At 48.6% G+C, this 24,240-nt stretch overlaps 1 protein-coding gene across 6 annotated transcripts in view; it reads left to right on the top strand.

Moving 5' to 3' along the window:
- CACNA1B (calcium voltage-gated channel subunit alpha1 B) overlaps nt 1-24,240 on the top strand; it is a 273,337-nt gene that overhangs the window by 190,276 nt on the left and 58,821 nt on the right. For all 6 annotated transcript variants that reach the window (XM_077787824.1, XM_077787825.1, XM_077787823.1 and 3 more), the window contains 5 exons: nt 1,566-1,678; nt 5,869-5,981; nt 11,027-11,158; nt 12,869-12,941; nt 18,405-18,522. In XM_077787824.1, the coding sequence (XP_077643950.1) occupies nt 1,566-1,678; nt 5,869-5,981; nt 11,027-11,158; nt 12,869-12,941; nt 18,405-18,522 (549 nt within the window). The remainder of the gene's footprint in view (nt 1-1,565; nt 1,679-5,868; nt 5,982-11,026; nt 11,159-12,868; nt 12,942-18,404; nt 18,523-24,240) is intronic.

The raw sequence follows: 24,240 nt of genomic DNA, 5'->3' as shown, positions 1-24,240 counted from the left end.
ATTTCACTCTTGCTGTTGCTTATTGGCCTCCAGATCCAAACTTAAAATGCCAAAGGCAGTGTTTGCTGTAGCTTCAAGTCCTCAAAACTTGATGTGGAAATTGAAGCCTCCAGCTCTGTTCCTTCTGCCCTTTGTTTCATCATAGGTGATAAATTTTCCCATCAAAAGCTTCCCAGCCTGTGATATGTGAAGGAAAAGGAAACAGAAGGGGCTCTTCCATAATTACAGGGCTATAATAAAAATAAATGTGGTAACAGGAGACACAACACCTCTGAATATGAGCCCTCAGAGTCAGCACTTCTGTTGGGTAGAAAGGTATTTTTATCATCAGAGGATGGTACAAAAACTTACACCCCACACCCTAAAGTTTCCATCTCTTGCAAGTATGGAAGTCCCAAAACATCTCTGCAATTAAATTTGACCTTTAAAAATATTAGATCCAGGGCTTTCTTTTGAAACTCCTTTCTAGAGACAATGAGGATATTATTTAATGCTCCTTCCCCACCCAAGAGTGGAGGTGAGCATGGACTTCACACAGCTCATGGACACGCAGAGAGAATTGTGCCAAACTCTGCCTGGGTCCTGTTTGCCATTGCACAGGGATTTCCTTCTGCCAGCAGGCCCCTGGTGCTGTGAAAAAAGGAACAAAAAGTTCCCCACATTGTGGAACCCAGACCTGGTTCAGGGGTTCCATGTGGTGGAAAAGTCTCTCCTCCAGCCCGAGCTTCCAAAGAAAGGCTCAGCAGTCTCTGTTGTTCGGTCTCAAGGCAGTTTATTGTGAGTTATCTAAAAGATTTTCTTCTGGGGCTGCTGTGGTTTGCTCCCAGCTCAGGCAGAGGCACACACACACCCTGACATCCTCTCTGACCCCGACTGCTTCTTCTCTCCCACCCAGGGCTGCTGCTGTCTTTTATATGGTACGTTACGTGTGACATGGTTACAGTTTTTCCCAATGCCTATTACCTATATTAAATGGTGATTTTCTATCTTTTATATGGTACATTACATGTTACATGTTTACAGTTTTTCCCAATGCCTATTACCTATATTAAATGGTGATTTTCTATCTTTTATATGGTACATTACATGTTACATGGTTACAGTTTTTCCCTAATACCTATTACCTATATTAAATGGTGCTTTTCTACTCTAAACCAATCTGTGAGTGCCAACATCACCAAGAACATGGAGGTAAGGAAGGAGAAAGAGGGAGGACAGGGCAGGCCCAAATCCCAAATCCATCTTAAAACCTCTGACCCCCATGTACAAAACCAAAACCCCCCTGTACAGCACTCAGAAATTCTTCCCTCTACTTTGTGACTACTTCTACTCTAATATCTAAACTTTTGTGACTTCTTGTTCTTCCTGCAAGGTTAGTAAATCATTCCATGGTTCAAACCCAAAATCACAGCTGTTTCCAGCTGTCTGCCAGGGTCTCAAATGCTCCTGACCAGGGCCTGGAACCTCCAGAAATGTCTGAGGGACATTTTGAGTTCCAGCACCACATGAAGAGCTCTGCCCACCAAGGGCTCACAGATTAATTTAATCTCTTCTCCTGTTTCCAGATTTCGCAGAGTTCGTTTTCCTGGGGCTGTTCCTCACTGAGATGTCTTTGAAGATGTATGGGCTGGGGCCAAGGAATTACTTCCACTCTTCATTCAACTGCTTTGACTTTGGGGTGAGTAATGTCCAGCAGGGTGGATAAATCATAGAATGGTTTGGGGTGGAAGGAACCTTAAAGTCATCTAATTCCAACCCCCTGCCATGGGCAGGGACACCTTCCATTGTCCCAGGTTGCCCTAACCCCATTCAGCCTGGCCTTGGATGCTGCCAGGAATCCAGGAGCAGCCACAGCTCCTCTGAGAATTCCATTCCAACCCTTCCTCCCCTCACAGGGAAGAATTCCTTCCCAATATCCCATCCAACCCTGCCCTCTAGCAGTGGGAAACCTCCCTCCTGTCACTGCATGTCCTTGAAAGCCCTCCCTGTGCCAAGCAGGAGTCTCTCCTGTCATTCAGGTGTTTAAGGATGAAGTGGTGCTGGGAGCGTCTCCTGTGAGGAGCAGTCCCTGTATAAATTAGCAGTGAGATGCATGAAGCTTCCCTCGTTATCCTCCTTTTGGAAGGGAAGTGACAGCGGGGGGATTCATTTCCTCCAGCCCCGGGCTGTTGGCAGCATCAGCGCCTCTGACTGCCGGCAGATTCTGTCCCTCCCGTTGCAATGAGCTGATTGAAAGACAAAAAAAACCCCACACATCTTCCTGCTCGTGCCACCCTCTGAGCAGCCCTCACCTGGAGTCACACAGGCAGAGCTTTTCAGACATCACCAGGAGCAGCAGACACCTAAGGAGGTGACAGCAGGGCAATAATTCAAATTTCAGCGCAGAAATCCAGGCTCAAACTGCAGCTCTGGTGCGAATAGCAGGGCTGGGTTTGGCTCCACCTGACAAGGAGCCTGGCATGTGGATGTTAATTTATTCATTAAAAGCTATTAGCTGTAATCTGTGCTTGCAGAGGAGAACTCTTATCTGAGCTGGGCTGAGCAGGACTCGGCTGTTGTAAGAATCCAGATACGGAGCTTTGGATCCAGGGAGAGTGGCTCAGGCCATTGCACTCCTCACCCAGCCTTGCTCTGACATTCAGGCTGCTGTTTCTAGCCTTTATCTGCCAAAATGCTGGGAGTGACTCTTCCTCCATGAAGCCAAATTCCTCTGCTCCCACAAGGGAGGAGGAGCTGTTGTCACCTCCTAAATCCAAGGCTCTGAGTTGAGCCAATTCATTCTCTTTTTGGCCGTGACAGCAGCAAAGCTCAGAGTAAATAGAATTTGAGATTCAATCACTCACCCATGTCCAGCACCCTGAGGTGTTGCACGAGGCTGTCCCAAATGTGGGGCTCTGGTTTTGGGGTGTCCTGGCAGCTGTGGTGGCTCAGAGGGTTGGGATGGGTTGTCCTGCCCAGCCCAAGGGACAGTGCCCAGACCCAGACTGTCCATAAATTGTCCTTTAGGAGTGTCACTGATGCCTTGTGAGGGCTGTCCTAGAACAGAGACTGGGAAGAGCTAAAGATAAAACAGGGATTTATTCAAAGGCCTCAGTGGATCCACCTTGGGCAGCACAAGGGTCGATGTCCTGCACTGGGTGGGCTCTGAGCTGCCCCCCAGGCTGGCTGCCAATTCCCTTGGATCTCTGAATCCAGGATGCTCCTTCCACAAAGAAAGCTTGTCAGGGACAGGTGATTTAGGAGCCTGCACAAAGCAAAGGCTGAACTCGGGAGGTGTCTGAGCTTTGTGGGCTGTGCAGCCCTGGCAGGGAGCTCTGCTGAGGGTGTCCCAGGAGAGAAAACTGTTGATCTGTTGCTAATTCCTCCTCCTTCAGAGAATCCATAGGGATCCTCCTTCTGTCTGTTTTTTTCCCTGCCTCCCCCACCTTCCAGCCCCCAGAACGAATTCAGCAGTGGAGCACCACAGAGCTCTGTCCCCAGTTTTGTCTGACAAACCATCGAGATGGAGCCGTGCTGGCGCACAGGGTGAAACAACAAACCAGAGCAACATCTGCCTGGGGAGCAGCAGCCCAGGGGGAGCCAGGCTCCCAGGAGGGCCTCTGAGGAAATAAATTATCAGTGCTCTGTGCAAGGGCTGAGGAAGGGTTTTTGCTGATTCATGAGTGTGTGGGTTTAAAAAGCCAGGAGTCTGCTAAGGAAGGAAGGAGTGTCCCCCAAAATGGAAAATGTAAACCCTCTCCCTCTGAATTATTGTAATTTTGAAAATAAGAGGCTCTCAGGTAAAGATATGCAAATAGGAATAACAGTTCTTTAACAGGAAAATTAAAAATACAAATGCAATAGTACAAACAAAGAAAACAAACACAGCCAGAGTCAGAGCAGCCCTGTCCCCTGTGGGTCAGGGAGGTGGCTCAGCCCCATCCCAGGGGGGCTCAGCCCTCCTGCAGTGCCAGCTGTGCTTCTGCTGGAGCAGGATCCTGCACAAGGGGGGAGTTTTCCTCTGGAGCTCCAGGGCTGGGGGAGATGGGCCTGGGCTCCTCTGGGAATGCAGGGGAAGAAAGCTGCTCCTCTGGGAATGCAGGGGGCAAAGGCTGCTGTGCTGTTCCCAGGTCAGATTGGATCCAGGTAGGAATGTTTGGCTCCTCCCCTGGGCAGAGCCTCTCCCCATGGGATGCTGGAATTTTCTCAGCCATGCAGGGACACTCAGTGGCCATGGACAGAAGATAATTAATAATTAATGGCTTGTTAACAGCAGAGATCTCCTGGAGGGAGGATTGGCTGTGGGAGAGATAAAGAAAAGTGCCCATGAACAGAGGAGAACTGCCCCAGCTCTGACTGATGGGAATTGAACACACACCCAGCTGCACCTGAGACAATGAGGGATTCCCAGTGATGGGAGAGAAGTTTTAGTTCTTCTTCAGATGGGATACAGTGGAATTATCAACCACTGTGGATCTCCCTTTCCTCTGTATTTTCTGGAAGCCCAGGGCACAGTGTGTTGCAGGACACTTAAGCAGTGATGGAATTCTCAGAGACATCCAAGTTTTTGTCATGAAAGTGTGGGAAAAGGAACTGGTGGCATTTGCAGTTGAGCCAGCATTAAAAAATTCTAATTAAGAATTACAGTGTCCTTCAAAAAAAAAAAAAAAAGCATTTTGAGTTAGTTTGATTACTAGAGAAGAAACAAGCTCCTCTCAGTGTATAAATCACAGAGTGTTCTCCTCCTGGGTATGGAGAAAACTTGGTGAGGTTTTCCAGTTCTCCTGCTAATTTAGGATTCTCCTGAACTTTTTGTAATGATGGGGCTCCCAGTGCTGCTGCCCCCATTAATCCTCCCTCCCACTGCACACACCAGCTGGGCTCTGGTGATAACCAGTTCTAAACTGGTGCTTATGGTGTGCTCTACCCAGCTGGGGCCCACGGGCAGTGGGAGCTCAAAAATGTTGGCTTAATGTGAATTATGCCAGCAATTGGCAGGGAAATGCCTGTTTGATCCTATTAACTCTGCAGAAACCTGTGTGGGTTTAATTGTCCTCCCCAGCTGTGCTGAACCCATCACTGTTTGTCCTTTTCCTAATGAAGGGTTTTTGAGAAGATTTTTTTTCCTTGCTCGAGGTGAATTCTCTGCCATCCTTAAACCAACCAGAAAAACAAAATTGGAAAAGCCCACCTTGATTTGGGAGAATTTTTTCAGTACCTCAAGGCTGAGGGCCAGGCAGATGTTGGGGTCTCCATGCCAGAGGTTTTGCAGAATCTCATAATAATTATTGCTTTAATTGCTCTCCTAAAGACTCTCAGCTGCCAGAAGTTTCTGGTAGATGTCACCCAGAGCTGCTGTTCTGCTGCAGATGAGGAGTTTTAGTCCTTCTGATGGGAAGGGGAGGATGGGGCAGTGCCCTCCTGCAGCTCTGCAGGTTGTGTGGGGTGACAAAAGGAATGACAGTGTGATGACAGGAGAATGTCCTTTTTTGCTTTGGTTTTAAGCTTGTTTAAAACAAAAATCTCTGGTTATCACTCGTATTTAGTGGTAACAAACCTCAAGTTTTATTTTCTTTCTGAGTCCCATCTACTGCTGGCATTCGCAGTTGAGCCAGCATTAAAAAATCCAATTAAAAATTACAGTGTCCTTCAGAAAAAAAGTATTTTAAGGTATTTTGGCTGCGAAAGAAGAAAGCAACAAGCTCCTCTCAGTGTATAAATGACAGAGTGTTCTCCTCCTGGGCATGGAGAAAGCTGGGTGAGGCTTTCCAGTTCTCCTGCTAATTTAGGATTCTCCTGAAGAGCCTGAACTGGGATTGCTGAGCCTCTCTGGGAGCCCCCGGGGAGCTCAGCAGCTCTGTGCCCTCTCTGAGAGCTCTGTCCCTGCAGGTGATCGTGGGCAGTATTTTTGAGGTCATCTGGGCTGCGGTGAAGCCGGGCACCTCCTTTGGCATCAGCGTCCTGCGAGCCCTGCGGCTGCTGAGGATCTTCAAAGTCACCAAGTGAGTGCAGCTCCCTTGGCTCTGAGCATCCCTGGCCCCAGCCCCAGAGCCAGGAGGAGTCCTTTCCACGTTTATCAACAATAAACTCATCAATAAATTGCTAACAAGTCAAAAATAAACCAAAAAAAAAAACCAATGCCCCGACCTGCTGGGGGAGCTGGCACAAAATCCCTGCCTGCCCCAGGCTCTGCACTGGGGGACAGGAGCAGATTGAACCTGAAGATGCAGAATTCCCCTTTCCTTGGCTGGGCAGTTGGAAATTTTGGGGATTGCTGTGCCTGGATTTACACCCACAAGGGATTTTAAAAGCCTTTTTTCTCCTCAGCCTCACGTCCAGGTTTGTCTGCCCTTGGTTCCTCAGGCTGACAGTAGAATGTCCTTCTTTGTTTTATCTTTAGGCTTGTTTGAAACCAAATTATTGTGCTATCACTTGTAATTTGTGGTAAAAACCCCAAATTTTATTTTCTAAGTCCTGTTGATCTGATGACAATTCCTTAAGTGGGAATGAGTGGGCTGACAGGAGAATGTCCTTTTTTGCTTTGGTTTTAAGCTTGTTTAAAACAAGTATCTCAAGTTGTCACTCATATTTTATGCTAAAATTTTTTTTTTTTTCTTTCTAAGTCACATCAACTTAGAATGTCTTTCTTTGCATTATCTTCAGGCTTATTTAAAACAGAAATATTGTGTTATATCTCGTATTTAGTGGTAAAACCCCCAAGTTTTATTTTCTTTCTGAGTCCCATCAACTTCCCACTGATCTGATGACAATTCCTTAAGTATTCAGGCTCTGGAAAAGCAGCTTCCCTGGGGATTGCTGGGTGCTAATCCCAGGGCTGAGCTGCTGTGTTGACACAAATCTGAAATGAGTTCCTGGTGCTGGGGCTGAGATGTCGGAGTTTTTCAGCCTGGAGACTCTGAGGTGGAATTTTCACTCAGGTTTCCACAGCTTTTCTGTTGTTTTCGTGTTCCTGCCTTGAGCTAATGTGTGCTGGCATTAGCAAACAGCTCCTGTGCCATTTCCAAACCCATCCAGAGCTGTTCCTGCAGCATTTCTCTGGAAATTGATGACAAATTTAGGTGCTCCTGCTGTTGTTTTCCACCTTATGTTTTACACCATTACTTCTTCAGTGCTCCCTTGTTTCCATCACTCCCTGAATTCTTCAGAGCTTGGAGGAACAGCCCCTCCCTCCAAAAATACCCCAGCCACCTGAAATAGATAAAGAAAATCTGAGCAAAGCAGTCATTTGAAGTAACAAGGAATGAGTTTTGCAGCTCTGTGGGGCTGATTTGTACCTGCTAATTGTTTACTGCTAATTATTGTTGTTCAGATCCCAGGTTTGTTTGTGGTACTGTGTCATTTGTTGTCCTCTGGGACAAACAGGGTGGAAACTTTAAGTTCTGTAAATGTCCAGCAAAAAAGGTGGGTATCTGTACCAAAAATGTCACTGTGCCTCACCTTTGCACTGATTTATGTGTGGGAAACCCCTGGGTTTGCAGCAAATTCGGAGCAATTTTCACCAGTTCATTTTACCCAGAGCTGCTGAGATCTGCTCTTGCTGATTGGGTGCTGTGCTTTGTAAAAATTCTGGATGTTTTTGCAAATTACAATTTTATTTTGGTGAGTTCTGACCACTGATTGCAGTCAGCATGCTAAAGAGATGAAACATGGAATTATTTAGGTTGGAAAAGACCTTCAAGGCCATCATATCCAGCCAGTCTTTCCAAGGCCACCCATGTCCCCAAGTGCCACATCTGCAGGACTTTAAATCCCTGCAGGGATGGTGACCCCACCACTCCCTGGGCAGCCTGGCCAGGGCTTGACAAAGCTTTTAATGAAGATTTTTTTTAGGAATACCCAACCTAAATCTGTCTGGGACAATTTGAGGCCATTCCCTCTTGTTACTGCTCATTCCTTGGGAGGAGAGATTTAACTTCACAAACCAAGCTGAGGGCTCTGTCCCTTCTCAGGACAGCAAGTGACACTCTCAAGCTGCTGATGCTGAAGTTCCCCTGCCCTAATTAAGTGGATTTCTCACCCCACACAACAGAATTTAGCTCATTGCATGACCAGAGCCAGGTCCCTGCAGCTCCCAGGGGAAATCCTGAATTACGCCAGTGCCTGAGTGCCCAGCTCAGAGTTTGCCTGGCTCAGGAGAGCCCCCAGAGTGTTGCAGCAGGCACAGATCGCTGCCCACCCCCTCTCAGTGCAGTTTTGCTGGAAAAACTTCCTGATCCTCAGCAGTTTTCTTCTTTTTCCATCTCTCTTGTAGCAACTTTTGTCTGAAACTCACTGGCCTGGTTTGTTTTTCCTTTATGTTTAGCAGGAGAGACTGCAGTGCTTCTGCTCTGAATAATCAGTGGGATTATTCAAATTATGATTGAATTGATTGGGTTATGATTGGGATTTTGGTTCCCATGTCCCAAATCAGTGTGGCCATGGACAGCAGAGTTAAATGGGTAAGAGATGACAGCAGGACAAGGAGACAGAGCCCAAGAGGAGCTAAAATTCAGTGAGGAGAACAAGGACCAAAGAGCTCCTCACGTTTTCTTCATTGTCCTGACAGACTGAGCAGGGTCTGGCTTCTGCAGGAATCAGCTCCTGGTGCCTTGGGAGCACCAAATCCTTCCCCTCCTCCAAGGAGAGCAGCTCAGCCCTTTTAAACCCTGAGCAGGCTTGGTTCAACTTACTCAAAGTTGAAGTTATTCTCCCAAGAGATAAGATTTCCCCCTGAAACTTTGTCACTGTGTTATGGCTGTAATTTTGCCTTGGAATGGGTGCAATGGGATGCAAGGTCCTTGGGATGGACATCAGAGAAAGCTGGGGTGGGTCAGTGCTCCCAGCTAGGCCTGGCGGAAGGAAGAGGGGGAAACCAGAGGCAAAAAGACAGGATGGTGTTTCTCCTCATCTGACTCCAAGCTCTGACCTTCTCAGACAAATCCAGGGAATTTCCTCCTGCTGGAAGGCCACTGTGGGCAGGAGCTCAGAGTGGGGGTCTGGAGGGCACTCGGGGGGGAAGGAATCGTTTGCTGTTGCTGGGAATTGGCTCTGCATGGCAGCTCCCAGTGTCAGGAGCTGGGAAGGAGAAAAAAAGAGGGAGAAATCCTCCCCATGGCTCTAAATCCCTCTTCTCCTTCTGCTTGCTCCAGCCTCATTGTTCCAGGCTCCCGTGTGTCAAAGCTTGGTAGCTGCTCCTGCATTTCCTGATCCATTGGTTTCCCTCCTACAAACACTGCCCTGTTCCCAGCAGGGCAAGAAATCCAGGGAAGAATTGTTCCAAAGTTTTGGAACCCTCTTGGAATGTGCCAGGAGCCGTCCCAGGGGATGGGGAGATAAAACCAAACCAAGTTCAGCCCCTGGCCAGGTGTGCTGGGACGGGTCACTCAGGGCTGGGCTGAGCCAGTCCCTCCTGCCAGGCTGGAATCCACATTCTGGATTTGCTTCCACACCCTGAGGCCACTGCTGGGTCCTGGATGCCTGGAGGGGAGATTCCCCTCAGGAATGTTTAAACTGTGGGGATTTCATCCCCTGCTGGATACTTGCAGTGGATGGGATCGGAGGTCACCCTGCAAAGATGTCCAGGTGGGAATGAGGTGTTGATTCCTGATTTTATTCCTGATTTGTGTCTAATGGAGGCTGAGGCTTGCTGTTCCTTTCTCCAATCTCACCTTCATTGATAAACCCCTGCTCCTGACACCCCTCCTGACTGCTGTGCCAGGCGAGAGGATGCCAAAAGGAGGAAAATTCCCAGGAAAAGGTTCCTAAGGAACTAATCCAGACATTCTCTGGCTGTTGTGTGTGGGTGCTCACACACCAAGTGCCCATCTCTGCTCTCTGGTTCTCAGGAGATTTTGCCACTCTCTGAGCTGTATTACCCAACATTACAGGAGAGTTTAAAGACTCTGATATCCCTTGTCATTATTTTCCTTTTTGAAATAAGGAATAATTAAAGCAGTAATAATAATAACAAAACCCATGAGGTGGAAAAATACTTCAGGATCTTTGCATCCAACCATTCCCAGCACAGCCAAGGCCACCACTGACCATGTCACCAAGTGCCACATCTTTTAAATCCCTGCAGGGATGGGGACTCCCCCAGTGCCCTGGGCAGGTTTTTCCAATGCCTGACCATCGTTTCTATGAAAAATATCCAACCCCAACCTCCCCCAGTGCAACTTCAGGCTGTTTCCCCTTGTTCCATGGTGTCCTGCTTAGAAAAGCCAAGTGTCTGCTAAGGAAGGCAGGAGCCTGCTTTGAAATGGAAAATGCAAACTCCCTTCCTCTGAATTATTGTAATTTTGAAATTAAGGGGATCTCAGGCAAAGATGTAGGAATAGTGATAAAAGCTCTTTAATAGGAAAATTAAAAATACAAATGCAATAGGACAAATAAAAAAAAAGAAACCCCTGCCAGAGTCAGAGCAGCCCTGTCCCCTGTGGGTCAGGGAGTGGCTCAGCCCCATCCCAGGGGGGCTCAGCCCTCCTGCAGTGCCAGCTGTGCTTCTGCTGGAGCAGGATCCTGCACAAGGGGGGAGTTTTCCTCTGGAGCTCCAGGGCTGGGGGAGATGGGCCTGGGCTCCTCTGGGAATGCAGGGGGAAGAAAGCTGCTCCTCTGGGAATGCAGGGGGAAGGAAGCTGCTCCTCTGGGAATGCAGGGGGGAGGAAGCTGCTCCTCTGGGAATGCAGGGGGCAAAGGCTGCTGTGCTGTTCCCAGGTCAGATTGGATCCAGGTAGGAATGCTTGGCTCCTCCCCTGGGCAGAGCCTCTTTCCATGGGATGCTGGAATTTTCTCAGCCATGCAGGGACACTCAGTGGCCATGGACAGAAGATAATTAATAATTAATGGCTCGTTAACAGCAGAGATCTCCTGGAGGGAGGATTGGCTGTGGGAGAGATAAAGAAAAGTGCCCATGAGCAGAGAACTGCCCAGCTGTGGCAGATGGTGACAGAGCACACACCCAGCTGCACCTGAGACACGTGGGAAATAATTTCTCCCCAAAGGCTCTTCCCCACTCATGTTCTCCCCTGGCTGCTCTGATCCACCACAGGTACTGGAATTCCCTGAGGAATCTGGTGGTCTCCTTGCTGAACTCCATGAAATCCATCATCAGCTTGCTTTTCCTGCTGTTCCTCTTCATCGTGGTCTTTGCTCTGCTGGGGATGCAGCTCTTCGGAGGGCAGTAAGTTCGTGATTTTTTTTTTTTTTTTTTTTTTTTTTTTTCCTTAAAGTGAGGATTAAATTGCAAGATGGTATTTTTTGTTTGGACTTAGACGTTTATTAGTTTTTATTTATGTTACAGTTTTAACAGTTGCGAGTTCTATAGTACTTTTCTTTAACAACCTAAAAAATAGAGTTGTATCTCTTTTTTACAAGATCTTTTAAGGCTAAACTCTCTAATTCAGAAATGACACTTAAATTATTTTTAACTCAATAATTAACTGTGTTTTATAACGTGGATTTTTTAATTTAATGACACAATACTACCTAAAGTTATGAAAAAGAAGGTGAAGAAGGACTCACTTCTGTCTTAAAATTTTCATTTTATATATGAAAGAAATATAATATAATATAATATAATATAATATAATATAATATAATATAATATATAAAACTTTTATTTTATATATATTCTTTTATTCTAAAACTTTAAACTCTAACTTTTTTACTTTGTGATATTACACATTTTATTTAAACTACACACTCACAATCTTCATTTTATTATTTAATTTTGGTAGTTTTTTTACGGCTTTAGGCCAAATGTAGTGTTCTCTTGGGGGTTAATGTCTGTTAGTACAGAAAGTTGAAAATGTTCGTAACTAGGGTTCTAACAGGAAGTCTGAGGAATCTTTGTTTAACCTGGAAGGGTTCACATCCCTGATTTCAGGGCTGGGGACAGGGAAATCATTCCTGTTCTGGTGTTTTCCCTGGAGCTGGGTTCTTTCCTAAGGGAGAATTTCCCCAATTTCAAGCTCCCCCATCATGCCCAGGACACCCAGAGCTGGGCAGGACTGGGGGAAGAACTTTCTGTCCTCTTCTTTCCCTGGAAACCAGAGTGCCATTGTATTTATCCACTATAAAATAGAATATCCAAATATAAAATATAATGGCACCCTGGAATATTTTCCTGCTGGAAAACACAGTTTTGCTGGATCTGATTATTCTCACTAGAAATGCCAGCAGTGGTGAATTTTGCAGTAAGAACCATCACAGTGTTACTGTTTCAACTCCAGGATATAAATATAAATATATATAAAATATAATATAAAATATGTATAATATAAAATATAAATATAATATATAAAAATATAAAATATAATGGCACTCTGGAATATTTTCCTGCTGGAAAACACAGTTTTGTTGGATCTGATTATTCTCATTAGAAATGCCAGCAGTGGTGAATTTTGCAGTAAGAACCATCACAGTGTTACCATTTCAACTCCAGCCTCACTTCTGAACTGAAATAATGAAATGGTTTTGTTTGGTCTTTTATTTTCCCAGTCAATACCTATTTTATCTTTAAAATAGTAAAAAAGAAATTACCTGCTAAGAGAGTAATTTCAATTTGGACTTTTACACTTGAGGATGAAAACTACTTGGAATGGCTCATTCTGCAAAAATGATTGGAGATTTTTGATTGTTCATTTTAATTGGGGATGAAAATGAATTTCAAAGCATCAGCATTTTCTCTGGGAATGAAATTGAGATTTTGCTGATGGTTCTGTTAAGCACCTTCTGAGATGTTCCCCAGCGAGCTTGCCTGGGGTGTTAGAGCCAGGTGGAACAAATGTTGCTCCCTGACTTGGTTTATGGGGTGTTAGGGGGTGTTCCAGGGCTGCCTGGAGTTTCCTGTCCCTCCCCACTCGGATTTTTATTTCTCCCTTCTCTCCAGGTTCAATTTCCAAGATGAAACTCCAACCACGAATTTTGATACCTTCCCTGCTGCCATCCTCACAGTGTTCCAGGTAAAGCCATTCCTTGTCCTGGGGCAGGGTTAGAATTGGAATTCCTGGGTATTTCTTCCTGCTTAGGGAGGGCAAACAAGTCCCCAAAATCCTGTGGAATTTAGGAAAGGGGGACTCTTTCCCTCTCATATGTTTTACGTTGCTGACCAATCCATGCATCACTAAAAATCAAATTAAAAATCAATGCTGTGGTATTAAGGAAAACTAGGACAAAAGATTTATTGCTAGGAGGGGAAATGCTGATAAAACAGATATTTCTGTGCTAAATTAAAATCATTAAATTAAAATGCCCAGGCTGTGCCACATCTGAGTATGCCTTTTGTGTTCACCAGCCCCTGCCCACGGAGTTGCAGCTCTGGCACATGAAATGCTTGGATTTATAGCCAAATTATGCAGCTGTTCTCTACCTGTCTTTTTAAAAAACAATAATTTTAGATGGTTTAAAATAATTTAAAATAATTAGAAAAGAATGTTTTCAGGTGTTTCCCAGCTCAGGAGCAGGTGACCCTCACAGATCCAGCATTTCCAGCCTTCTCCTGCACAATGTGGGCTCCCCCTGATCCAAAATTCCCCAGGTCTCAGCAAGGTCTGGCTGATGTATTTCAGTGTCACGACCCCAAAAGGAGATAAAAAGGAAGGGGCGGGGGGGTGATGATAATTCCTGGATTAAGACAGAAAAAGGATCTCAAGGAAAACGTGTCCTGGGAGCTCTGCAGGAGGCACTGCCCAGATGTGAGGCAGGTTCGGTGCTCACCTCACAGGATATTGCCCATCACGGGGAATTAAGATTTGCATAAGATTTTCCTGCTGATCAAAGGGAGGGCTCAGGGACAGGTATTGCCAGGGAGCAGCTCCGGATATGAGCCATGGGAAGGTTGGTTTTGGTTTGCTTTGGGACTGGAGCTGCCTGTGGAATACTCAGCTGGAATATTTCCTGTTAGTCCTGAGATAAATATGCTGCAATGAGGGGTGAAGGAAAGCACGTGGGTTTAAGGTATTTGTCTGGAATGTCAGAGGTTGTTTATCTCTCTGCAAAAGCCCCATAAAACATCTCTTTTTTTTTCGTTGAACTTTTTTTGTTCCACTCCTATATAATCCAAAAGCTAAACCCAGCAAAAGCCATCAGCCCTGGATGAACTGTGGTCTCCCAGAGATGCCCTCTGCTCTCCTTGCATCCCACTCCTTCCCTGAACTGCAAACTCCAGCTCGGTGTTTCTTCACTCTGGGGTTGGGATCCCTTCCCAAGGTTTTCTTCCATGACCTCAGCCAGGCTGAGCAGAGCAGCATCAGTCAGAGACAGCATTCAGTGTGCTGAATAAATAAAGTTAGATACACCCTGCCCACCCCTGTACCTCTGGAGATTCTCTGTGCAAGAAACTTCTCAAACAAACCCTTCTGCCCTCTGCTTTAGCCCATTTTTATCCCAGCAGCCCTGGCTGGGTCACTGGACACCCAGGATGAGTTTTGTCCACCTGGCAGCTGGCTGGGCTCAGCCTAAATTCCCTCAGAGGAGCATCAACCTTCATCTCCAGCTCCCGAGAAAGTCTGTGAGCTGAATGTCCAGCTGTGAATAATCCAAATACACACACAAACAACACCCATGAGCACAGAGCCTCTGGAGAGCAGAGCTCTGTGTCAGGTACCTGTGCCCTGCTCCCTGATTTCCTCTGGAAATCCTCCCAGGTTGCTGGGGGCAGAGCAGAGCAGCAGTGACAGCTGGAAATGAGGAGTGGCAGTGGCAGGATGGGAGCAGAGCTCTGCCTGCCTGTGTCACACAGAACCACTGGGTTGGAAGAGACCTTCCAGACCATCGAGTCCAACCCAGCCCCTCACCTAAACCCTGGCACCCAGAGCCACATCCAGGCTTTGTTAAACACACCCAGGGATGGTGACTCCACCACCTCCCCGGCCAGCCATTCCAGAACTTTATCACCCTTTCTGTAAAAGACTTTCTCCTATTATCCAACCTGTATTTCCCTTGGTGCAGCCTGAGACTGTGTGCTCTGGTTCTGTCAGTTCCTGGAGAAAGAGCCCAGCCCCAGCTGAGCACAGCCACCTTTCAGGAGCTGCACAGAGTGACAAGGTCACCCCTGAGTCTCCTTTTCTCCAGGCTGAGCACCCCCAGCTCCCTCAGTGGTTCCTCACAGGGTTTGTGTTCCCAGCCCCTCTCCAGCCTCGTTGCCTCCTCTGGACAGGCTCCAGGTCCTCAACATCCTTCCCAAATTGAGGGACCAGAGCTGGGCACAGCACTCGAGGTGAGCCCTCAGCAGTGCCAGTGTCTGGCTGTGGGTGGATGTCAGAGCACCCTGGCTGTGGGATGGAGCTGCAGGAATTCAGCCTTCCCTCAGGCATCTCCCTTTCACTGCAGTCCCTGGAAGCAGCACGATCCTGTTCCTGTTCCTCTCCCACCCTTAACCTGCTCATTATTCCATTAACATTTCACAGCAGCTCTTGATGGCTGTTTTATTCCATCCTCTGCTGGCTCCTCAGTGTTAAACAGTGTGATGCACTCCAAAGGGTCATTTGGGGCAGCTGAAGGCAGTTTGAAGTCCAGGGAATAACAAAAATAATCAAAACACACACAGAAACAGCTCCCATGAGCACAGAGCCTCTGGAGAGCAGAGTTCTGTGTCAGGTACCTGTGCCCTTGCTCCCGAGTCCTCATTGCCTGTGCCTCTCCCTCTGCAGTGCTGTCCTTCCCTCTGCTCAGCAAAAATTCCTTACAGCATCCCTAAAGAGACCTGAGAGAGTAGAAGGAATTTCATTAACTGCTTGAGGACAGAGCCAGCAGATCCTGGATCCTTCAGGCTGCTCCCTAATTACTTAAGTAATTCCTGCAGCTGACAATGGGAAGGACAGTGGCTCCTCTTTCCAGGGCCTCAGGGAGCATCCTCAGCTTCTCCAGGCAGGCTGCTCAGTTTAGATTATTTATCTCTCTGCAAAAGCCCCATAAAACGTCTCTTTTTTTTTTTTTCCTTGAACTTTTTATTCCACTCCTAAATAATCCAAAAGTTGGATTTTGAATCCAGACCCTGCTGGATTTTGTCATACCTGCAAATCCTGGTCTTCTCCTTGGGAATAGAAAAGTTCCCAATGGTTTCCCTTTTCATGAATATTTGTGTGATCAGAAATCACTTTATGGCTATTCCCAGAAAGCAGGAGCAGCTGTGAATTCATGGAAATTCTATAAATGCACATTTGTGGACAATACTTTGCATAACTGAGTGGCAGGCTGGAAAGCCCAAAGCCCTGTTCCATATTCTGTGGTGCAAATCCAGAGTAGCTCCAGCAGTGTTGGGTCTGAATCCTGATTTTGGAATCATTTGAGGTTGAATTGTGCATTTGGGAGAGGAGTTGGTGTCTGCACTGGGTGTCCTTGTGTCTGGACTCGCTCTTGCCCAGTGCTGTCATCAGCACCATCCCTGCAGCCAGAAATTTCCTTACTCTCAGCAGCTGACAGCCAGGCTGGAATTTGCAGGCTGGAATTTGCAAGCTGGAGTTTTCAGGCAGGAGTTTTCAGGCTGGAGTTTGCAGGCAGGAGTTTTCAGTCATTCCAAGCATCCTGTGTGCACATGGAAGTCCATTACTACAGCATGCATCAGGCTTAGGGCTTTCTATCTTCTTTTTTTTGTTGTTGTTGTTGTTTTTTGGTTATTTTTTTTTCACCTCCTAAACCCAAAGACAGCTTTCTGTTTAGGAGCTGGATCTTCACATCCCAGTGTTTTAATGCACTAAAAGTGGTCATTGTTTGACTCTGCCAGGGCAGGCAGAGGATGTGCTGATGTGCCCAGATTTTGGGAAGAAAGGAATGCCAGACAATTCAGACGGGTGCAAAATGAGCATTTAGCATGGCAGGGCTTGTTGGAGTCTTGCAGACTGATTAGTTTTCCTATTATTCCTGTATTTGTTAATTAGCTCTGGGTCGATAATCAGAGGTGCAGCTCTGTGCTTGTCCCTGCCCAAGGACAAGGAGGACCAGAGTCCCCTTCAAGCTGTCCCCTGCTCTGTCCTCACTCACACACGAGGTTGTTGTTTCTATTTAGGGAATTTTTGGGGCTTTGTGGCCCTCTGGGTTAAACCTGGGCAAACTGAAGATGAACCCGTGGTGTGCAGCCCCTGCAGTGGTCGTGGTGCCCGGCAGAGATGCCCAGGCACATTCCAGCTGCAGGAAGGCTCTGCCAGCCCCGAGGGGCAGAGGAGGGTGGCAGGAGGTGACAGAGCTCCTGGGGACAGGGAGTGAGGGCTGGGGGAGCTGAGCAAACCCAGCCCTGCCTGCAGGAAGGGCATGAGAGGGGCTGGCACTGGCAGGGATCCCACTCAGGGCACTGCTCTGGGAGCTCAGGGCTTTCTTGGGGCTGTGGGAAGTGCCCTGCATGGGTCTGGTGGGATCTGGGATCTCTGCATGGCTTAGAAAGGGAGAGGGGCAGAAAGAAGGGTCAGAACGTGGATTTTGTTTCCTCTGCCTGTGCGAGAGCCCCTGGTCAAGGTGGGCAGTGGGCAGGTGACCCAGAGGGGCAGGGCAGGGTCACCCAGCCCCAAAATCCCACCCTGGGCATCCCTGGCAGCGCTGGCCAAAGGCTCCTGGAGCTCTGGCAGCCTCGGGGCCGTGCCCATTCCCTGGGCAGCCTGGGCAGTGCCAGCACCTCTGGGGGAAGAACCTTTCCTGCTCTCCAGCCTGAGCTGCCCTGGCCCAGCTCCAGCCGTGCCCTGGCTCCTGTCCCTGTCCCAGGGCAGAGCTGGAGCTGCCCCAGGGAGGAGCTGCAGCCCCGGGGAGCTCTGCCCTCAGCCTGCCCCAGCTGGACCATCCCAGTGCCCTCAGCTGCTCCTCACGGGCCCCTCCACACCCTGCCCCATCCCTGCCCTCCTTTGGACGCTCTCTCACAGCTTTAGATCTTTTTCTGATACTGAGACACCCAAAACTCCCCAGCACTGGGGGTGAGGCTGCCCCAGCCTAGAGCAGAGCAGGACAATCTCTCTCTCCCCCATGTGGTGATGCTGTGCTTGGTGTCCCCCATGTGCTCCTCATTTCCCAGGGATGTTCCTTGGTAGCTTTGCTCAGCTGGGCTCCCCCAAAACTTCCTTTCACAGAATTCACAGAATCACTGGCTTGGAAGAAACCTTCAAGACCATCAAGTCCAACCCAGCCCCAGCCCCTCAACTCAACCCTGGCACCCAGTGCCACATCCAGGCTTTGTTAAACACACCCAGGGATGGTGACTCCACCACCACTCCAGGCAGCCATTCCAGAACTTTATCACTCATTCTGTACAAAACTTTCTAATATCCAACCTAAATTTCCCTTGGTGCAGCCTGAGACTGTGTGCTCTGGTTCTGTCAGTTCCTGGAGAAAGAGCCCAGCCCCAGCTGAGCACAGCCACCTTCCAGGAGCTGCAGAGAGTGACAAGGTCACCCTTCCCTGTGAGTGAAATTGAGTTTCTCTCTGTGCCTCCCTGCTCTGTGCAGATCCTGACGGGGGAGGACTGGAATGCTGTGATGTACCACGGGATAGAGTCGCAGGGCGGCGTCCACTCGGGAATGTTCTCCTCCATCTACTTCATCGTCCTCACCCTCTTTGGTAACTGTATCCTTCCATGGGCACCCTTGGTGGCACAGTCCTACCCATGCTGCTAGAAATCCCCAGTTTTCCCTGAATTCTCACAGCCTCATCCTTTTGAAGGCAAATTGTTGCTGTGGCTTTGCTCCTGACAGCACTGAAGGTGAGTTGTCCAACTTGGTGTCGCTTTTCTTACAGCAACGTAAGAATTTTTTCATTTAATTTAAAGGAATTTTGTTTTCATTATTGTGTTTTGCCTTGAAAATGTTCTATTAAGAGTTAATTTAGATTGTGGGAGAAATAATTGAGGGCAGGTCAGAGCAGGATGTTGAATATCTTCACAGTTTGTTTTTAGTCAGGGGAGGATTGAGATGGGTTTGGTGGAGGTGAGTAGATGATGGTGGAGATGAGGCTCCATTCTCTTGGTGCCTTTCTCTAGGGCACCCTAACCAGCTGTGTCCCAAATGCTCAGAATTATCTCATCTCCACATAATGCTTAAAATTTAATTCTGGGTCTTGGGTTTCAGGTTCTGGGAGCATTCAGTGCTCCAAGCCTTGGCACATGACGTGTCTGCTTTGTTCTGAGAGATGAAATCTCTTGAGGGTAACAAGAAACTGGGAACTTCCATCCCCCCAGTGTCCCAGGGGAAGGGGTGGTGTGTCCCAGAGGAGGCAGGGACAGAGTGGCACCGGGATGGGATTTGGGAAGGGAGGCTGTATTTTATATTTTATACACAAACGAGCAGAGCAGCTCCCTGATGGAGCAGCTGGGTGTGAGGAGAGCTGGGAGGGCAGAGGGGCTGTGGTGGCCCTGTCCCTGTGCCAGTGGTGGCTGATGCTCTGTGACAGTGCCAGGGGAAGTTTAGGCTGGACCTTAGGGAGAAGTTCTTCACTGAAGGAGCAGTTGGGCATTGGAAGGGGCTGCCCAGGGAGGTTTGGAGTCCCCATCCCTGGAGTGTTTAAGGGGAAATTGAGTGTGACTCTGGGTGATAAGGCGGTGTCAGGTCTAGGTTGGACTTAGTCTCAAAGGGCTTTTCCAGCCTGGTTAATTCTGAGGTTGTGTGATTCTGTGACTTTGTGATTGATTCTGTGATTGTGTGGTTCTGTGATTGTGTGATTGATTCTGTAATCCTGTGATTGATTCTGTGATTCCATGATCGATTCTGTGATTCTGTGACTTGTTCTGTGGTTGATCCTGTGATCCTGTGATTCTGTGACTGATTCTGTGGCTGCAGCCACGAGCTGTGTGGAGCAAGAGGAAGCATCCCTAAAACAGGAAACCTAGAAACTGTGGTAGAGCCAAGGCAGCCCTGGCTGCTTTGTTTATTCTGCAAAGTGGGATGGGAACGTCCCAAGGTGGGATGGGAACGTCCCAAAGTGGGATGGGAACATCCCAAAGTGGGATGGGAACGTCCCAAAGTGGGATGGGAACGTCCCAAAGTGGGATGGGAACTCTCAGTGCTGCTGCTCCACCTGAAGCTCCCGTGAGGATTTCTTGACCTTCTCACTGGTTACAGTCCCATCATTCCCCTTTTCCTGGGAGTCCTGTTTGGGCTGGAGATGTAGGAGAAAGGGAGAGGAGAACTGGGGGAAATACTGGGGCTAAAGACAGAGTTCCTGCAGAAATGGGCTGCTGCAGCTGCAGTGGAGGTGACAGAACGTGCCATCCATGACATTGGTGCCTGTGGGTGGCACAGCAGCGCTCCAGCCCTTTGGCTTGGCTGGAATTCTGTCCTTCAGGATGAGCAGGGACAGGGAAGAGCAGAGCAGGCAGTGGGAGCTGTGCCTGTCACACAAGTGTCCTGCGGATTTATCCCATTCCTGGAGCCATGGCAGTGATGCTCAGACATCTCCCAGAGCCAGCACAGCCCCTCCAGAAACACCAGGCTCTGCAAAACTGGGTCAGAGGAGAGCAGGGAGGGAGGGAGAGCCCTAAATCCTCCGGGCTTGGCGTTTGGAAATGAGCTTAAGCTGTAATCAGGCTTGACAGCACAGCTGAGGGAGGGACTTTTCACCTCCGAGCTGCCAAGATCCAGCGTTTTTCAGGAATTCATTCCCTTCCTCACCTTTAATCCAGAGGGGACTTCTCCCTGCTCCTTCGGCTTTCATTACCAGGGAAAGAGCAGGGGATGTTCAAGAGGAGGGGATCTGCTGCCCCTGCCATGGATTTGGGATTTGGAGAGTGGAAACCTTACCCACCTTCTCCCTAAATCCCATCCTGGCAGGTGCAGCTGTCTTGTTCTCCCTTCTGCTGCTGAGGTGATCCAGGAGGGTTTTTCCTGATCCAGGGGGGTTTTTCCTGAATTCCACCAAACATCTCCAGTGCCTCTTCCTTGCTCTTTGCCCACATCCCCGTGCTGGTGGGTCCTTGAGCTCCTTGGGACATCACTGGGGCATTTAGGAAGGAAGGAGGATGTGCCAGGTGGGATTCTTTGATCCTCCCTGAGTTCTGCAGGTTGGGGTGAGTTTGCTGCAGGTGAGGCTCTGTGAGCACAGAGAGGGAGGGAAGAATTTGCTTTTTAATGGATCATGGCAAGGAAAAGTTCGTTTTTCTAAGTGGGGAGTGTCTCATGTTGCGTTTCCATTTCCAGAGTGTCTGTGTGGAACCAGAAATGGTTTAATGAAAGTTTTATGATTAAAGTAACAACAGGATTTGGCCCATTTTCCAGGAAATTACACCATGCCTGCGTTCCTTGCTATCCACATAATTGATAAATTGAGGCATCTGTTGAGACAATTAAAAAAAAAGGAAAAAAACCTCCAGGAAAAACTTTAGAGGGGCCTGAAAAGAAAAGCAGGAACTGCCTGGAGGATGCTGCCCTTCCCTGGCCCTCAAGTGCCAGGCAGGAGATGACTCCAGGCTCCAGGCACTGCCTCATCCAGGTTGCACAGCCTGAGCCAGAGCCTGCAGCTTGGGAGAAATTTGGGGATCCCCCAGCCCCACAGAGAGGACTGAGGGACCTTTTTTGGGGCAGAAACACCCAAGTCTGGGAGACTGTGTCTGCTTGGAAATGGATCAGGCCAGGCTGATCTGATAAAAAGAAATTAATTTTGTTTCCAGGGGTTGCCTGTGTTACATGAGCCATTTCCAGCGGGTAGGGAGGCAGTTGTACTGCTGAGACATTTATTCCCTGAGAGGAGGCTTGGAAGTGTTTCCAGCCTGTTGGAAACACCCCAGAGGAAAAACCCCAAACACTCAGCATAGCCCAGGGGTGCCCTCAACCTCCCACCCTCAGAGAAAATGGGGGAATTAATGTCTTTGTAAAGGACAAATCTGGCTCTTTGTGGGAGGGGGGATGATTCCAGCAGTGTTTTTTCCTGTTCTGTATCCACTGGCTTCACTGGGATCAAGATGTTCTCAGGCACTCCTCGCTGTCCTGCTGGGATGGAGGAAGGAGCAGGTGATGGGCATCACATTCCAAACCTCCCTCTGGCCTGAGGAATCATCTCCCAAGGGTAAAAAACAGGAAAAGTGCTGGTTCCTGGCTGGAGAAACCCCAGGGCTCTGTGTCCATGCCCAGCAGGGCTTGGCAGTCAGGGAGGATGGAGAAACATCCCAAGGGATGAATCCAACTCCTGCTGGGGCCAGAGCTGATGGGCTCCAGGCTCTGGGTGATGCCTGTGAGGGCTGCCCTAGAACAGGGACTGCACAGAGCTAAGGAATAGAACAGGGATTTATTAAAGCATCTCCTCCATGGATCCACCTTGGGCAGCACCAGAGCCCAGCCAGGGCTGCACCCAAATGACCCAAAATGGTCCCAAAATGCACGAGCGCTCCCGGGGGCTCTCCCTGGGATCAGTTCTGCTCCATTGGCACCTTGGAGTTCATTGTCCCATTCCAGCTCCAGCCCATCAGTCCCATCCTGCTTGTTTTTCTCTCTCCAGCCCACGGTGTTTGTGCTCCTGGGCTGAGGTTTGGATCATTTGTCCTTGGTGCCCAGCTGGAGCAGGAATTGTTTTGTCTCCCTGCTCTGGGCAGAGCTCAGCATCCCATAATGTGAAGCCCAGACCCACAGACTAAAGCAGCACAGAATCTGAAAAATAGAAAAGCTAAACCTGAGGCATTATTTCCCACCTTTATAGGATCAACAAGGCCTTATTGGGTCTCTATTCTAAATATTTACTAATAATACTTATTTAAAAACAGATAAATATCTAACAACAACAAACAACTATCAATATAAACATCTAATAACAGATAAATATCCAATAGTAAATAAACATCTAATACTGGATAAATATCTAATAACAGTAAATATCTAGTAGATGTCTGACTGTTCCTCAGTGGGAATTGGAGCTGGGAATGCCTGGTTCTGCAGTCTGGACTGAATTGTTTGGTAAAACCCTGGAGGAGGGAAGCAGAGGGGCTTTGAGCTGCTGGTTTGGGCCAGCTTTGGTCCCTGCCTGCCTTGGGAAGTTTCCTGATGTGGGACCCGAGGCAGGCTGGAGCTGCAGGGACACTGGGGTGGCTCTCTGGGACAGGGGGATCAGCCCTGCAGCCCTCCTGGCTCCTCTGCTCTCAGCAGCTCCCAGGTGCTCCTCCAGACAGCCTCTGAGGGATGGGGAGCCACAGGAAGGGCTCTGGGTTCCCAAAATCCCACCGCAGGCTGGAGCTCATCCCTCACTTGTCCTGCCCTGCCAGCAGGGCTTTCTGCCTTCCCCTCTCACCATCCTCACCCCAGTCCTGCCCTTGCCCTTCCACCCCACAGCTCAAGGCAGGGAACATGGACCTGGCAGGTTTGGGTTGGGGGGACGTCAGAGATCACCCCTGCCATGGCAGGGACACCTCCCACTGTCCCAGGCTGCTCCCAGCCCTGTCCAGCCTGGCCTTGGGCACTGCCAGGGATCCAGGGGCAGCCACAGCTGCTCTGGGCACCCTGTGCCAGGGCTGCCCACCCTCACAGGGAACAATTCCTGCCCAATCTCCCATCCATCCCTGCCCTCTGGCACTGGGAGCCATTCCCTGTGTCCTGTCCCTCCATCCCTTGTCCCCTGGAGCCTCCTGCAAATACCTGGATTCCCATCTGGAGGAGCAGACACAGCTCTGCAGTGAGTGACTCTCCTGTCCCCAGGTGACGTGCAAGAGCCAAATGCATTTTCTCCTTGGGAGAGAGGTGTTGCTGTGGTTTTGCTCTGCTTGCCCTCCTCCCCTGTGCAAAGGTAGCTGATTTATGGCTGCTCTGGGGCTGTTCTGCAGCCACAAGGCTGAAATAACAACAACAACCTCAGCCAAAGCTGAAATCATTAAGTGGAAAAATGGAAGTACAGTAGGAATAAATAATTCCAGGGCAGTGTTTTGTGTCAGGGATGGGATGCAGAGCTCTGCTGAGAGGCCTGGGCTGCCGTGGGCACTGCCCTGGCTTAGCTGGGCTCTGGGCTGGCCTTAGGGGCTGTTTTACAACCAGGGACCTCATAAATTGGGAAAGCTGGACAGGACAGAACACACTTCCAGCCAGTATGATTAATGCAACCTTCTCAGTTTATTCCAGAGAAGATGGCAGTTTATATACACTTCTATGTAGTTTACAGTTTACAAAGGCACTCTGATTGGCAAGCCAACATTGTTTGTCTTTGTCTTAAGGTGGCCTAAACCTCACACTATAAACCTGTACTGCTTCACACCCAGACAGCCCAGTGCTCCCCATCACACCTGAATACAATTTCTAACTGTGCCACAAACTCTGAATTTCTAACTGTGCCACAAACTCTGAATTTCCAACTGTGCCGCAAACTCTGAATTTCTGT

The sequence above is a fragment of the Lonchura striata genome, chromosome 22 (assembly GCF_046129695.1).
Source record: "Lonchura striata isolate bLonStr1 chromosome 22, bLonStr1.mat, whole genome shotgun sequence".
Lineage (NCBI taxonomy): Eukaryota > Metazoa > Chordata > Aves > Passeriformes > Estrildidae > Lonchura > Lonchura striata.
Note: the sequence above shows the minus strand (reverse complement) of the source record. Positions and strands in the feature narration are given on the sequence as shown.